Source organism: Ovis canadensis, chromosome 8 (genome assembly GCF_042477335.2).
Source record: "Ovis canadensis isolate MfBH-ARS-UI-01 breed Bighorn chromosome 8, ARS-UI_OviCan_v2, whole genome shotgun sequence".
Lineage (NCBI taxonomy): Eukaryota > Metazoa > Chordata > Mammalia > Artiodactyla > Bovidae > Ovis > Ovis canadensis.
Window position 1 is genome coordinate 90,545,009 of NC_091252.1, and position 12,498 is coordinate 90,557,506.

General features: G+C 41.7%; 1 protein-coding gene across 2 annotated transcripts in view; it reads right to left on the reverse strand.

Annotated features, from left to right (window-relative positions):
• Window positions 1-564: 564 nt before the first annotated feature.
• Window positions 565-12,498, reverse strand: part of LOC138445010 (uncharacterized) — a 55,314-nt gene continuing 43,380 nt past the window's right edge. Inside the window, exons 3-4 of one of the 2 annotated variants that reach the window (XM_069598771.1) lie at window positions 5,934-6,296; window positions 565-2,235 (exon numbers count right to left, since the gene is read on the reverse strand). In XM_069598771.1, the coding sequence (XP_069454872.1) occupies window positions 2,214-2,235; window positions 5,934-6,296 (385 nt within the window). In that variant the 3' untranslated portion in view covers window positions 565-2,213. The remainder of the gene's footprint in view (window positions 2,236-5,933; window positions 6,297-12,498) is intronic. The other variant, XR_011258706.1, reaches the window with a different exon arrangement.

Sequence of the window (12,498 nt, forward strand, 5' to 3'; positions counted from 1 at the left end):
GCTGCCATCTACCACCCCTGGCAGGTACTTAGAGTTCAACGTTCTCTGGTCTGAGTCATTTACAACTTGTCCATTTGCAGTTCAGTTTCCAAAACCAGTTAGAATCATTTACTGTTACCTCTTTTCGTCTTTCTATTTGGTTTTACACTTTAAATTTTTTTTCTTTACTATTATTTTAGTGGGGTTTTGAAAAAAAGCAGAGATGAAAACATGTATTCATCTTCTATGTTGAAGCAGAATTCACAGGGTTATAATCACATACAGAAGATTGTCCATGCACTGCTAAATGAGTATGGGGTTTCTTCTGGGGGGGATGAAATATTCTCAGATTGATTGTGGTTATGGTTGCACAACTCTGTAAACATACTAAAAACCACTGAATTTTATACTGTAAACAAGTGAATTGTATGGTATTTAAATTATATATCTATAAAGTCATTACAGTTAAAAAAAAAAAAAAAAGAAGGAAAGACTTCCTGTGTAGCTAACGTCCTCAGTAACGACAAGAAGCAAAGCTGCATACACCACGTTCAAACATGGCTCATGGACGAGCGAACGGATTAGTGAATCTATAAGAAAAGTTTAATGCTAAACCTTTTCTAAAATCCATTGTAATTCCTAAGGAAAGCACAATAAGGCATCTCTATATTTTGTGACTGTAATACAAGACGAAAACCTGGGTTTGAAAATACGAGCTCAAACAACAAATGAAATCAGGTGATTCAACAATAAATTCAATTCATCGATTTAAAAGATATCAAACTGAGGGTGCTTGAGTGGGTTCACTTTAGCTGCCTGTGTCTTAAACAGCTGTCAAAATAGCATTTGGGAGTGGGTACTTTTTCTGATAAACGTTATTGAATGATATTTTTAGAACTTTCTATATATGCCAGCAGTTAGGTTTGTGAGGGGAAGCATCTTGTAATCTGAGGACATGTCAAAACCAGAAGGCAAGTTCATTTCATATTTCTGCATCAGTTAAATTGTTGCCAGGAAGTAGATGAGCGTCCAGGAAAATTTCAATCAGGTACCAGAAACCTACAGGGATAGCTTTGGGTTTCAGTAACCATTTTGTGGATACAATGAAGGGAAATGGCCCAATAGAAGAATAACATCTGGAGTGGTCTGAATGCATGACTCTAGACCTGGTCAGTTTAAATGTCACCAGAAGGATGATAGTATCATTTTAAAATACGTTTCTATTGAAGTGCCAAATGGGGTTGGACACAGTATTATTCTATGTGGCATGGAACATTTGCTCTCCTAACATCCTGGAAAGTGATATTTACTTTTTGGTTTGTGTTTTTATGACTGGCTGATACTATGTTCTTTGTGGGCCAAACCTCATCTCCCAAGAAACAAAACAGGATCCCCCAAACCCAGCACTAAACAGGCCAGCTGGCCCTGAGTCTAGTGGAAATGAACTGAGAGAGGCTCACAAGACCTGGCTTCCAGCCGGTGGCATATTCACCACAGATGTGAGCTTACCGTGGTCATAAGGTCTCTGACCTTGAGTCTCCTCCTTTGTTAAACATGTTGGAATCCAGGGTAAGGTCAAGGAGCCACAGAATAAGGTCTGCACATGTGATCTGTCAACAACACAGTGTTAGAAGTGTGAGTTATCATTTTAGGTGGACAGGAATATGGTATGTAGGAGAAAAAAAGATGGGGTGAGAAACAGTGGGACCTGCCCAATAAGAAAAATCTCACCTCTAATCCAAACAATTTTAAGGTAAAAGGGATACTTGGACATATTTCTTGGGAAAATTCTTGATGCCTGATTGCTTTTAAATGTCTATTGGCCCTGATTCTCTCACACCACTTCAGACACACACATACAGAGGTTCCCCAAATGCAGGGGCCTCATGTTGTTGTTCAGCTGCCAAGTCTTATCCAACTCATTGTGACCCATGGACTGCAGCACACCAGGCTTCCCTGTCCATCACCAGCTCCCGGAGTCTGCCCAAGTTCATGTCCATTGAATCAGAGATACCATCCAACCATCTCATCCTCTGTCGCCCCCTTCTCCTCCTGCCCTCAATCTTTCCCAGCATTAGCGGCTTTTCCAATGAGTCAGCTCTTCGCCATCAGGTGGCCAAAGTTTTGGAGCTTCAGCTTCAGCATCAGTCCTTCCAATGAGTATTCAAGGTTGATTTCCTTTAAGATTGACTGGTTTGATCTCCTTGCTGAGAGAAGGTTCTCAAGATTCTTCTTTAAAAGATGGTAACAATGACCCTATATGCGAGACAGCAAAAGAGATACAGATGTAAAAAACAGACTTTTGGACTCCATGGGAGAAGGCAAGGGTGGGATGATTTGAGAGAATAGCATTGAAACATATATATTATCATATGTGAAATAGATCACCAGTCCAGGTTCGATGCATGAGACAGGGTGCTCGGGGCTGGTGTACTGGGATGACCCTAAGGGATGGGATACGGAGGGAGGTGGGAGGGGGGTTCAGAATGGGGAACATATGTACACCCATGGCTGATTCATGTGAATGTATGGCAAAAACCACCACAATATTGTAAAGTAATTAGCCTCCAATTAAATTAAATTTTTTAAAAAAGAGTCTTCTTTAGCACCACAGTTTGAAGTTTGCCAGATAGTCCACACAAAAACCCTAATCTTTACAGATGATTTGATGATGGCTGCAACAAGCAAGTCAACTTACAGAAAATGCTGTAGGATGTTATTTTATTTGCCAAGTTCTGAACAGCCTGACACTATCCACACTGTATATCCTCTGAGGAACTAAGGGGATTCTTGTTTGCTGAGAGTTTAGGTACCTCAGTCATGTGAGAAAGGGCTTCTTGAGTCAACAGGTGTGGTGGGCAGGATATCAAGGGAGGGGGCTTCCCAAGCCTAGGGCTCATGGTTACTGAGTTTTGGATTAGGCTCATGGTGACTGATTTTGAAGTCTGCAGAAACACAGAAAATGTTTGCTCTATTGATTATAATCATAGTCAACCAAGAACCATATTTAATTTGTATTTAATAACTAAAACCTAATACCTTCAACAGTAGGAGAACTGTTTCATTGATTGAACTGGCCCCTTGATAATATCCATTAGGAAATAGGAGAAATAATGGCATCATTGTATTCTGTATTTGGTGCAGGAGTCATGGATGAGTCAGTCACACTATAGATGGTTCATGGAATACAGGTGATCAGGGGGACCCCCCCCCCAGAGGCCCCTTGATTTAGAGCACCGGTGCCCTCCTGGGAGAATCAGGCAGCCTGAGTGCAATGTTGGTGCAGGGGGGATGGGAGAGAAGGCGATCAGAAGAAGGAGACAAAATCGCATCATAAAATATTAATAATAATATTAGAGATATTAACAATTTTTATTGATAAATGTCATAATAATATTAATAACATATACTGATTTGTTATTAACAACAAGTAGAAGTTGACTTAGTGGCTAAGACTCCACACTCCCAGTGCAGGGAGCCTGGGTTCAATCCCTGGTCGGGGAATGAGATCCCATAGGCTGCAACTGAGACCCAGAGCAGCCAAATAAATAAACATGTGTGTGTTCTTCAAAGAGTTTAGAAAGGAATTACATTTTAAAAAAATTAAAGATAACAAATGAGCTGTCTGGATACTGACTCTAGTCCTTCACTATTAAAGCTCAGTCTCCCACTGCCTTCTTTGCCACCTTCCCACGATTGCTACCTTTAACTTGAACAAGACTTCTACAAGATAAAAATGTCAGGAACAGGGACATGGGATTTCTCACCCGGTGTTATTTGGGAGGTTCCTTTAACCCTCTTTGGAATATTATAGGACTGTCTAGAAAAAGACCGTGTGGACTCACATCCCATCTTCCTCATTTCCACTTATTCTTCAGATACTCATGAGCAAGTCACTTAACTCACTCAAGCTTCATTTTCTTCATCTATAAACAGGAGTCTGCACATTATAATGCTCATCTTAGAGGGGTGTGTGTGTGTGTGTGTGTGTGTGTACATTAAATGACATATAACCTATTAGACAAGTACTCAGTACATGTTAAGAGTTATTATTGTCCTTTTTTTTTTTGAGTTATTATTGTTCTTGCCTTTACTAATGGGCTTTGTATTAAGGGATTATTTTTTCAGGAAAAAAAAAATCAGAGTGTTCAGGGAGAGTTATGGTTTTCAAATTTAAAGACAAGTATCTTATTTGAGGGCTTATTAGCCTATTTAGAGCCTCCCCGGTGGCTCAGATGGTAAAGAATCTGCCTGCAATACTGGAAACTCAGGTTCGATCCCTGTGTCAGGAAGATACCCTGGGGGAAGACATAGCAACCCACTCCAGTATTTTTGCATGGAGAATCCCATGGACAGAGGAGTCTGGTGCGCTACAGTCCATGGGGTTGAAAAGAGTTGGACATGACGGAGAGAGATCTAATACTTTCACTTTCATCCTATTTAAAAAGGCGGGGAATTCAACATGAGCTTTGTCAAGAGAGCTCTGTATCTCAGACAATCAGCTTCTTGTTCACTGTTAAGTTCAGTAAAAGTACGCAAAGTCCTTAGAGACCTGATAATAATTAAGAATTTTCACAGGCTTCTTCCTAAAGCTCCCTTTAATGACTGACTCAATATTTGGGTGGTCTTTCAACTGGCTGCTTTTGTTGTTTTAAATCTTCTCTAGTTCTCAGTCTGGAATAAATGGGGGAAATTTCTAAATCAGAACATTCCTTACACCAGTTGTCCTTCTTTCCTATTCTGATTTCAATAGTGAGATGTTATTAATCTAGACAAACCTTCTAGCAACTGAATGCTGTTTCAAAATCTGCTTATTTATATTTTTCCTGGAACCTTCTGCAGCACGCTGCGTTTCGTAGGAAACATCTGTCTTCAGGGCTTTTATCACCAAGAGGCAGTTTAGCACAGGGCATGGTGGACCTGGGTGCAGGCAGATAACTCCCCCGCAGGGACCAACCCGCACACGTGTCCAGGGGCATCCACAGCCGTACCCTCAAGGCAGCACTGGTGCTCAGTGAGCACTGGTGCTCATGGGCTGAGAACACACCAGGGTGTGGTCCAAGGGGAAATGACCCCAGAGACTCCAGAAAAGTGTCTCTTAGTGATAAGAGACCAGCCTGTTGCTAGGAAGGAGTCCTCAGTATTTCCACGATGTGGTAACATTGGGTACTCTTCTTGAAATGAGCTTGGGTCCTTTGAGGGATGTGTGCTTTGGAAAATTCTGACTAATCAGACTATTGACTTTCCACTGAGATTTCTCATTTTGGTGGGACTCCTGTGTAAGAAATATGATTAAAATCTTGTCTTGTTCTGAGCTTTGTTTGCTTAGACCTGACCTTCACATATTGGACCAACAAATGAAATCCACAATTTTTTAAGACCTTTAGTACCTTACAGAGGCCAAGGATTCAAGAGAAAAGGAAGAGTACAAAGACTACTCTTCCTATATTCAGAAGGCTGCTGCTGCTGCTAAGTCACTTCAGTCGTGTCCGACTCTGTGTGACCCCATAGACGGCAGCCCACCAGGCTCCCCAGTCCCTGAGATTCTCCAGGCAAGAACACTGGAGTGGGTTGCCATTTCCTTCTCCAGTGCATGAAGGTGAAGAGTGAAAGTGAAGTCGCTCCGTCATCTCCGACTCTTCGCGACCCCATGGACTGCAGCCTACCAGGCTCCTCCGTCCATGGGATTTTCCAGGCAAGAGTACTGGAGTGGGGTGCCATCGCCTTCTCTGTATTCAGAAGGCAAACCTTCTCAAATGGAGACCGATACTCATCAGATATTTTTTTATGTCTATAGATGTTGTTAGTTTTTAATTGAATTGACTGATTAAAATTTCGCACTGTGATTGCCCTACACCCCTGAGAATCTGGAGCAGTATTTGATAAAATAAAAAAATTAAATGAGCCTCTGCAGTTCTTTTTTTTTTTTTGACACACCACGTGGTACACCGTACCTTAGTCCCCTGACTCGAACCCGCAGTGCCTGCAGCAGAAGCAGAGTCCAAACCAATGAACCTCCAGGGAAGTCCTCGAGCCTCTTCACTTCCAAAATGCTGTTACCAGCAGCGGCCTGTTGGAGCTGGCCCCACCACTGTCTCTTCCCCACGCCACATTCTATGCATCCCATCAGAAGCTTGAAATCAACCTTGGCGGAAGTAGTTCTGCCATGGAAATATGTATTATGCTGCAAATCAAGGCTTCCTGTTTCTCCAGACAGCTGGCTATTAACATTTAGAGGCACATCCCTGGTTGTAGGCCTTCTCTGTAAAGCTGATGCCACGGGAAGCATGTCAACCGCAGTGAGGCTGTGGAAACAGCTGAAACAAAGTTGTGTAAGATGTCAAGGATCACTTAGGACGTGGGAATCACCCTCTGCAATATCCAAGCTGCCTACTGAACAACAACCACCAGAGTGAGGGTTGGGTTATTTCTTCCCGTTCTATGTATGTGTGTATAAGGGTTTGTTTTGTTTTGTTTTTAAAAGCCTAAGCCTTGTCTTTTTTTTTTTAATACAGAGAATCTGGCAGGAATTTTATTTTTTTACTTATTTACTTATTTATTTGGCTGCATCAGGTCTTAGCTGTGGCACCTGGGATCTTTCCTTGTTGTGCTCATATTCTCTAGTTGCAGCCCACAGGCTCAGAGCATGCAGGCTTAATTAGTTGTAGCACACGGGCTTAGTTGCTCCATGACATGTGGATCTTGGTTCCCTGAACAAGGATTAAACCCACCTCCCGTGCATTGCAGGGCAGATTCTTAACCACTGAACCACTGGAGAAGTCCCAATCCTTGTCCTTTTACAGTTTTTCTTATTTGATTTCACATCTTGAATTTAGCTCATTTTTCAAGATACTTCAGTATTTTATTTGGCTCGTTATTCTGTGAGGCAACTTGTTAATCAGCCTAAGTTGAAGCATTTGGTACCTATAAAACCCAGTGTAAACAAACAAGATTGCTAATATTCATGCAAATTTGACAGAGTCACTTCTGAATCACTGACACAAGTATTGAAGAGGACCGTGCCTTGGTTTGGGTTTTCCTGATGCAAAGATTTGAGGGCAAATAGTTTAAAAGATGACCCAAGGATGCTCCATGGGGTCACAAAGCATCAGACATGATTGAGAGACTGAGCAACAAGGACGCCAGAGTAAGGAAGGCAGAGGGAACGCCGTGAAGAGGGCTTCCTGAGCTCCTCCCCGCTGTGGACGCAGCCCTGCTGGAGACTCGGAGCAGCTCTGGAGAAGGTATTAGCTGTCCCTCTCAAGAAGGGCACCCTGGCACTTACCCCTGACTCCCTTCCTGGGGCTGGAGGGTTGCCTCTGGGCCATAACTCTCCAGTACTTCCAGGCTGTGAGGCAACTCCCCACAGTTTCTGAGAAAGCCTGATGCAGAGAAACAGGGGACTCAGCCTGCAGGTGAAGTGAACCAGAGTCCACGTGCACAGGAATTCCGCTCCCCCCACCCCACCCCCACCACAGCTATAGGCGGAGCTGGGCAGAAGGCTTGTGGCACAGCATACCAGCAGTGTCTGCTGCTGATGGGATTGAAGGAGGCGTTGGTGAATTCAGTAAATCTTAATTAAAAAATTAATTAATTCAATAAATCTTAATTTAATGAATTTAGTTAAATTATTTATTCATTGATTAGTGATGGTTTTGTCACTCAGCTGTGTCCAACTCTCTGTGACCCCGTAGACTGTAGCCTACCAGACTCCTCTGTTCATGGGATTTCCTAGGCAAGAATACTGGAGTGTGTTGCCGTTTCTTTTTCCAGTCTTTCTTTCCCAACCCAGGGATTGAACCCAGGCCTCCTGCATTGCAGTTGTATTAATTGATTAGATCATCAAATATTTACTCAGCACCTACTATCTCCAGCACCGTTTTAAGGACTACAGATGCAGCAGGAAATAAAATAAGTCCCTCCCAGTGGTAAGCGTAGCAACTGAGTGAAGGAAGACAGACTTTTTTTGTAAGTAATAATATAACATTATATCAGTCAGGGATTTGTGCTAGGAAAAACAATTTTTAATTAAAAAAAGCAAAGGATTCAGAGCTGATGGACTTGGGGTAGGGGCAGGGAGTGTCATTTTAGAAAGAGTGGTCAGGGAGGGCTCTTGAATAAGGGACATTTGAGCCGAATCTTGCATGAGATGAGAGGGGTATGCAAGCCCAGTGTGGTGGAAGGTGGCTTTCCAGGCAGAAGGAACAGTCGGCACAAATGCCTGGAGTCAGGACTGGTGTGTTAAAGAACCAGCGACCATTAAGTACAAGATTCAGGGCCAAACAAAAGAAAGATGCTCCCTGCTCATATAGAGCCTAGAGTCTATTGGGGGAAAGTGAAAGTCACTCAGTCCTGTCCAACTCTTTGTGACCCCCATGGACTATACAGTCCGTGGAATTCTCCAGGCCAGAATATTGAAGTGGGTAGCTGTTTCCTTCTTTGGGGGATCTTCCCAACCCAGGGATCGAACCCAGGTCTCCCACATTGCAGGTGAATTTTTTACCAGCTAAGCCATATTGGGGGAGGCTGCCATTAACTTAAGAACAATGACACAGATGAAATCAAATTTATACATTGTGGTCAAGACATAATCAGACTTGTGTTTTTGAATGATTACTCTGGCTACTGAAAGGAGGTCTGAAGGGAGTCAGAACATGGAGTCCGTCTACCATTTGATACTGTTCATGGTATTTGTGTTTCCTTCTCACTATCAATATTATCTGGACTAACTCTGGGTGTTTAGTGAAATTCATGACAATCTGCTTCATAGTATGCTTTCTAGAAACAGGTTGGTTTGGAAAATTTAAAACCACCTGTATCCTATCGTCCAGCCCTGCACAGAGAAACTGAAAGGAATCTGAGCTTAAACTCAAAGATAGTAATGATTTCCAATGCCATGCCAAAGAGTAACTAAAGATTCAAGATCCAGGATGATATAGTGAAAAGAATGTACTCTTGGATTTAAACCTACCTAGATTTCAATTCCAGGTCTAATAATTACTATGTAGATTTAAACAAATTGTTGTACCCTCTAAGCCTCATGGGTAAAAGGGAGATAGTAATGCCTACTCTGGAACATTATGGGCATTAAATCAGATCATGTGTATAAAACATCTGATTGACAATAGAGTCTGGAAATGGATTATTATTATTGTATTGATGGAAGCATTGCGATTTGTATACTTTTTTTAATCTAAATCAAAAAAAAGTATTAACATAGCACACACAGAATTGAAGTTTAGCAAACAAATAAACTAAAAGGAGCTTGTAAGTAGATCTGACAAACCAGTTTAGTCCAATTAGCCTAAGACACATATTTACTATTCATGGGAAACCGCTGGGGGGTAGTGAGGAAGGGCTAACAGTAGGAAGTAAAAGTCAATAGCATGTTTATGACTTCTGGAAAAGCGCTTCTTTCCAGATCTCTTGTTTGAGGACAGCTCGACTGACGATGAAACCCAGATGTTGAAGCCCCAGACCTAGGAGTAAGATTCTACAAGGTCCAGTCCCCAAAAGGGAAATAAATGCCTTTTGATGATCCAGCAAGAAATTCTTGTTAGCACAGGAACACATGCCTGCCATCTGTTAAGGGAGGCTGTCATCACGTCCCTGCCTCCCACACAGCGAGCAGGGCCATAATCATCTTTTACTGGCCAGCTGAGATCACAGGAGTAAGCATGCCCTCTTAGCCCCAGGACTGGCACCACCCTGCAAGGTAAGGAATTCACAGGGGTGTCTGGATCTCCTTTAGGTTGACCAGTTTGCGGTAGCTACAAGGGACTGCCTCCAACCCAGAGATGGAGGTCAGTCCTGGGCAGAAGCTCCCACAGTAATGAAGGAAGCTGGGTACCACATGCACCTACTTCTCTGTCTCTTGGGCATTGCTTAATCACATTTAGATTAGACCATAAGCAATGACTATAGATCCAAAAGGGACATGAAAACTGTGTTTTTTCAGTTTCAATACTCTGAAAATATTGAGAGCAAAAGTTTATGGTTGTTTGATCAGAAACAGCAGCAAAACATTACATTCAGATGTACTGGCCAGCAGGCTACAGATTCTTTCAGACCCTGGAGTCTTTCAAGAGGCCCCCTACCCTACTCATCATCACTGACCACAACAGCAATGCATACATGTATGGTGTGTGTAGGCACATGTGCTTACACACACTGTGGCTTACAACTCATTCTGACATACATTTCATTATAATCCTTATATCAACTCATGAGCAAAGTTGTTATTGTCCTCATTTTAGGGTTGGAGTCATTGCGCCTCAGAAAACAATTAATTGGTTTTCCCCCAGGACCCATATGAAATAGATCTTGGGTCAGGCATTTGAACCTTGGGCTTCTAACAACAAGTTTCCTTTTTGTAGCTATACATTCCATAGAGTTGCAGATCCCATATTTCCCATCAACAGCCCCACGGTGGTATTGCAGCTACTTCACTGCCTGGAACATTGGATCTATAATCATTGCTTACTGTCTAGTCTAAGTGTGATTAAGTACGATGCCCAAGAGACAGTGAAGTAGGTGCGTGTGGTACCCAGTTTTCCTTAGGGTGGGGGAGGGGGACAACGTGCATTTTACACAAGACCACATCAGAGAGTAAACCAGAGAATCAGTTCAAACAAGCCAAGCAGTCATCAATCCACAATTCAAGTTTGCCAGATCTAAGAAACTGTGTTCTGAAAGTGGGATCCCAGCCAAACCAGTAATTCTTCAAAAACCAAGGTGATCCGGGGCAACTGGGTTCTGTGAGAGAGGAGGCTTCTTCCTCTTTCAGGAAAGCATCTTGTGGGTTGAGCAAGATTATTTGATAATCTCTTTGAATCTATTAATATATTTGAAGCAAACATCAAAACTGGATTGGACGCTCTGGTCTTCGGCTTTGGTTATGCACTTCTTCGGAGCCGTGATTTTTTAAACATGGAATCTTTTTCAAAGATTTGGAAAGAAGCTTTTACTTCCATTTTGTAAACTCTAAAATCCTCATAACCTGTTTTACTAGTTAATAGGAAGCATGTGATGTAGAAATTCTGTCTTTAAATTTGAGGAATATGTGGGACTTCTTTGGGGGTCCATTGGTTAAGAATTTACCTTGCCATGCAGGAGATTCAGGTTTGATCCCTGGTTGGGGAACTAAGATCCCACATGCCACAGGGCAACTAAGCCTGCACAGTGCAACTAGAGAAGAAACCAGCATGCCACAATGAAGAGCTCTTGAGCCGCAATGAAGACCCAGCACAGGCAAAAAACAAAAGCAAAAAAAGACACAGATTGTTGATTAAAAATAGCAAGACCTAACTACAGTGCTGTCTATGAGAAAAGCACTTTAAATGCTAAAAAAAAAAAAAAAAAAAAAAAACCTGCCAATGCAGGGGACACTGGTTTGATTCCTGGTCTGATAAGATCCCACATACACCCAGGAGCAACTAAACCCATGTGCCTCAGGTGGCTCAGTGGTAAAGAATCTGCCTGCTAATGCAGGAGACATAAGAGACACCGGTGCAATCCCTGGGTCAGGAGGATCCCCTGGAGAAGAAAACGGCAACCCTTTCTGGTATTCTTGCCTGGGAAATCTCTTGGGCAGAGGAACCTGGTGGGCTACAGTCCATGGGGTGACAGAGTTGGACATGACTTAGCGACTGAACAACATAAAGGTGGAATTATACAGTATTTGTGACTGGTTTATTTCACTTAGCATAATGTTCTCCAGGTTGATCCTTGCTGTCTCATATGTCAGGATTTCTTCCTTCTTTCCTTTTAGATTTTCTTGCAGTGACTTATAAATCATAGTTCCGGTCTACTGTGGAATTGTTGCTTAGTTGCCAACTTAACACTGTTTCAACTCCCTTGTTTTCTACACTTGTTCTAATGTGAACTCATTGAAAGTTTTCTTGAAGTTCATTAGAAAACTTACTAAGATATATTCATTTGTACTCATGTACACATCATTGGGAGAGCTTTCTTTCTATAAAGAAAGATTTCTATTTATCCTACCAAAATGTCCCATATTTGTACAGTAAGTTCAGTGTTTCTAGATTGTATCTATTATAGGTGCTAGACAAATTAATGATGAAACTTTTAACAATCATAGCCTGCAATTTGTCATCTGATATTTATTTGAATGGGATGATTTTAGTATGGGTACATTTGAAGATGAAGAATAGACATTTTCTTTTTCTGCTTACAAAACTCAAAGATTAAGAAACAATTGAAAGTGTAATGGTAATAGCATAAAAGAAGCATTATTTGAACTACAGTACTTTTTAGAATGAGGAAGATTTTTCATCAGGATATAAATTCTCTAAAGGCAGGAACCCCATTCATTCAACAGAGATTTCTTGAGAGCCATTTCATGACAGACCCATTTAATTGCTTGGAGTAAAATAATTTAATTCTAAAACTATAACTTTCATTTTTATCTAGTCTAATGGTTTGCCTTTTTTTTTTTTATGACCTTACACCTCTTTCCTCAAAGGAAAGCTCACATAGAACTCCAATAAATCCAGTAGG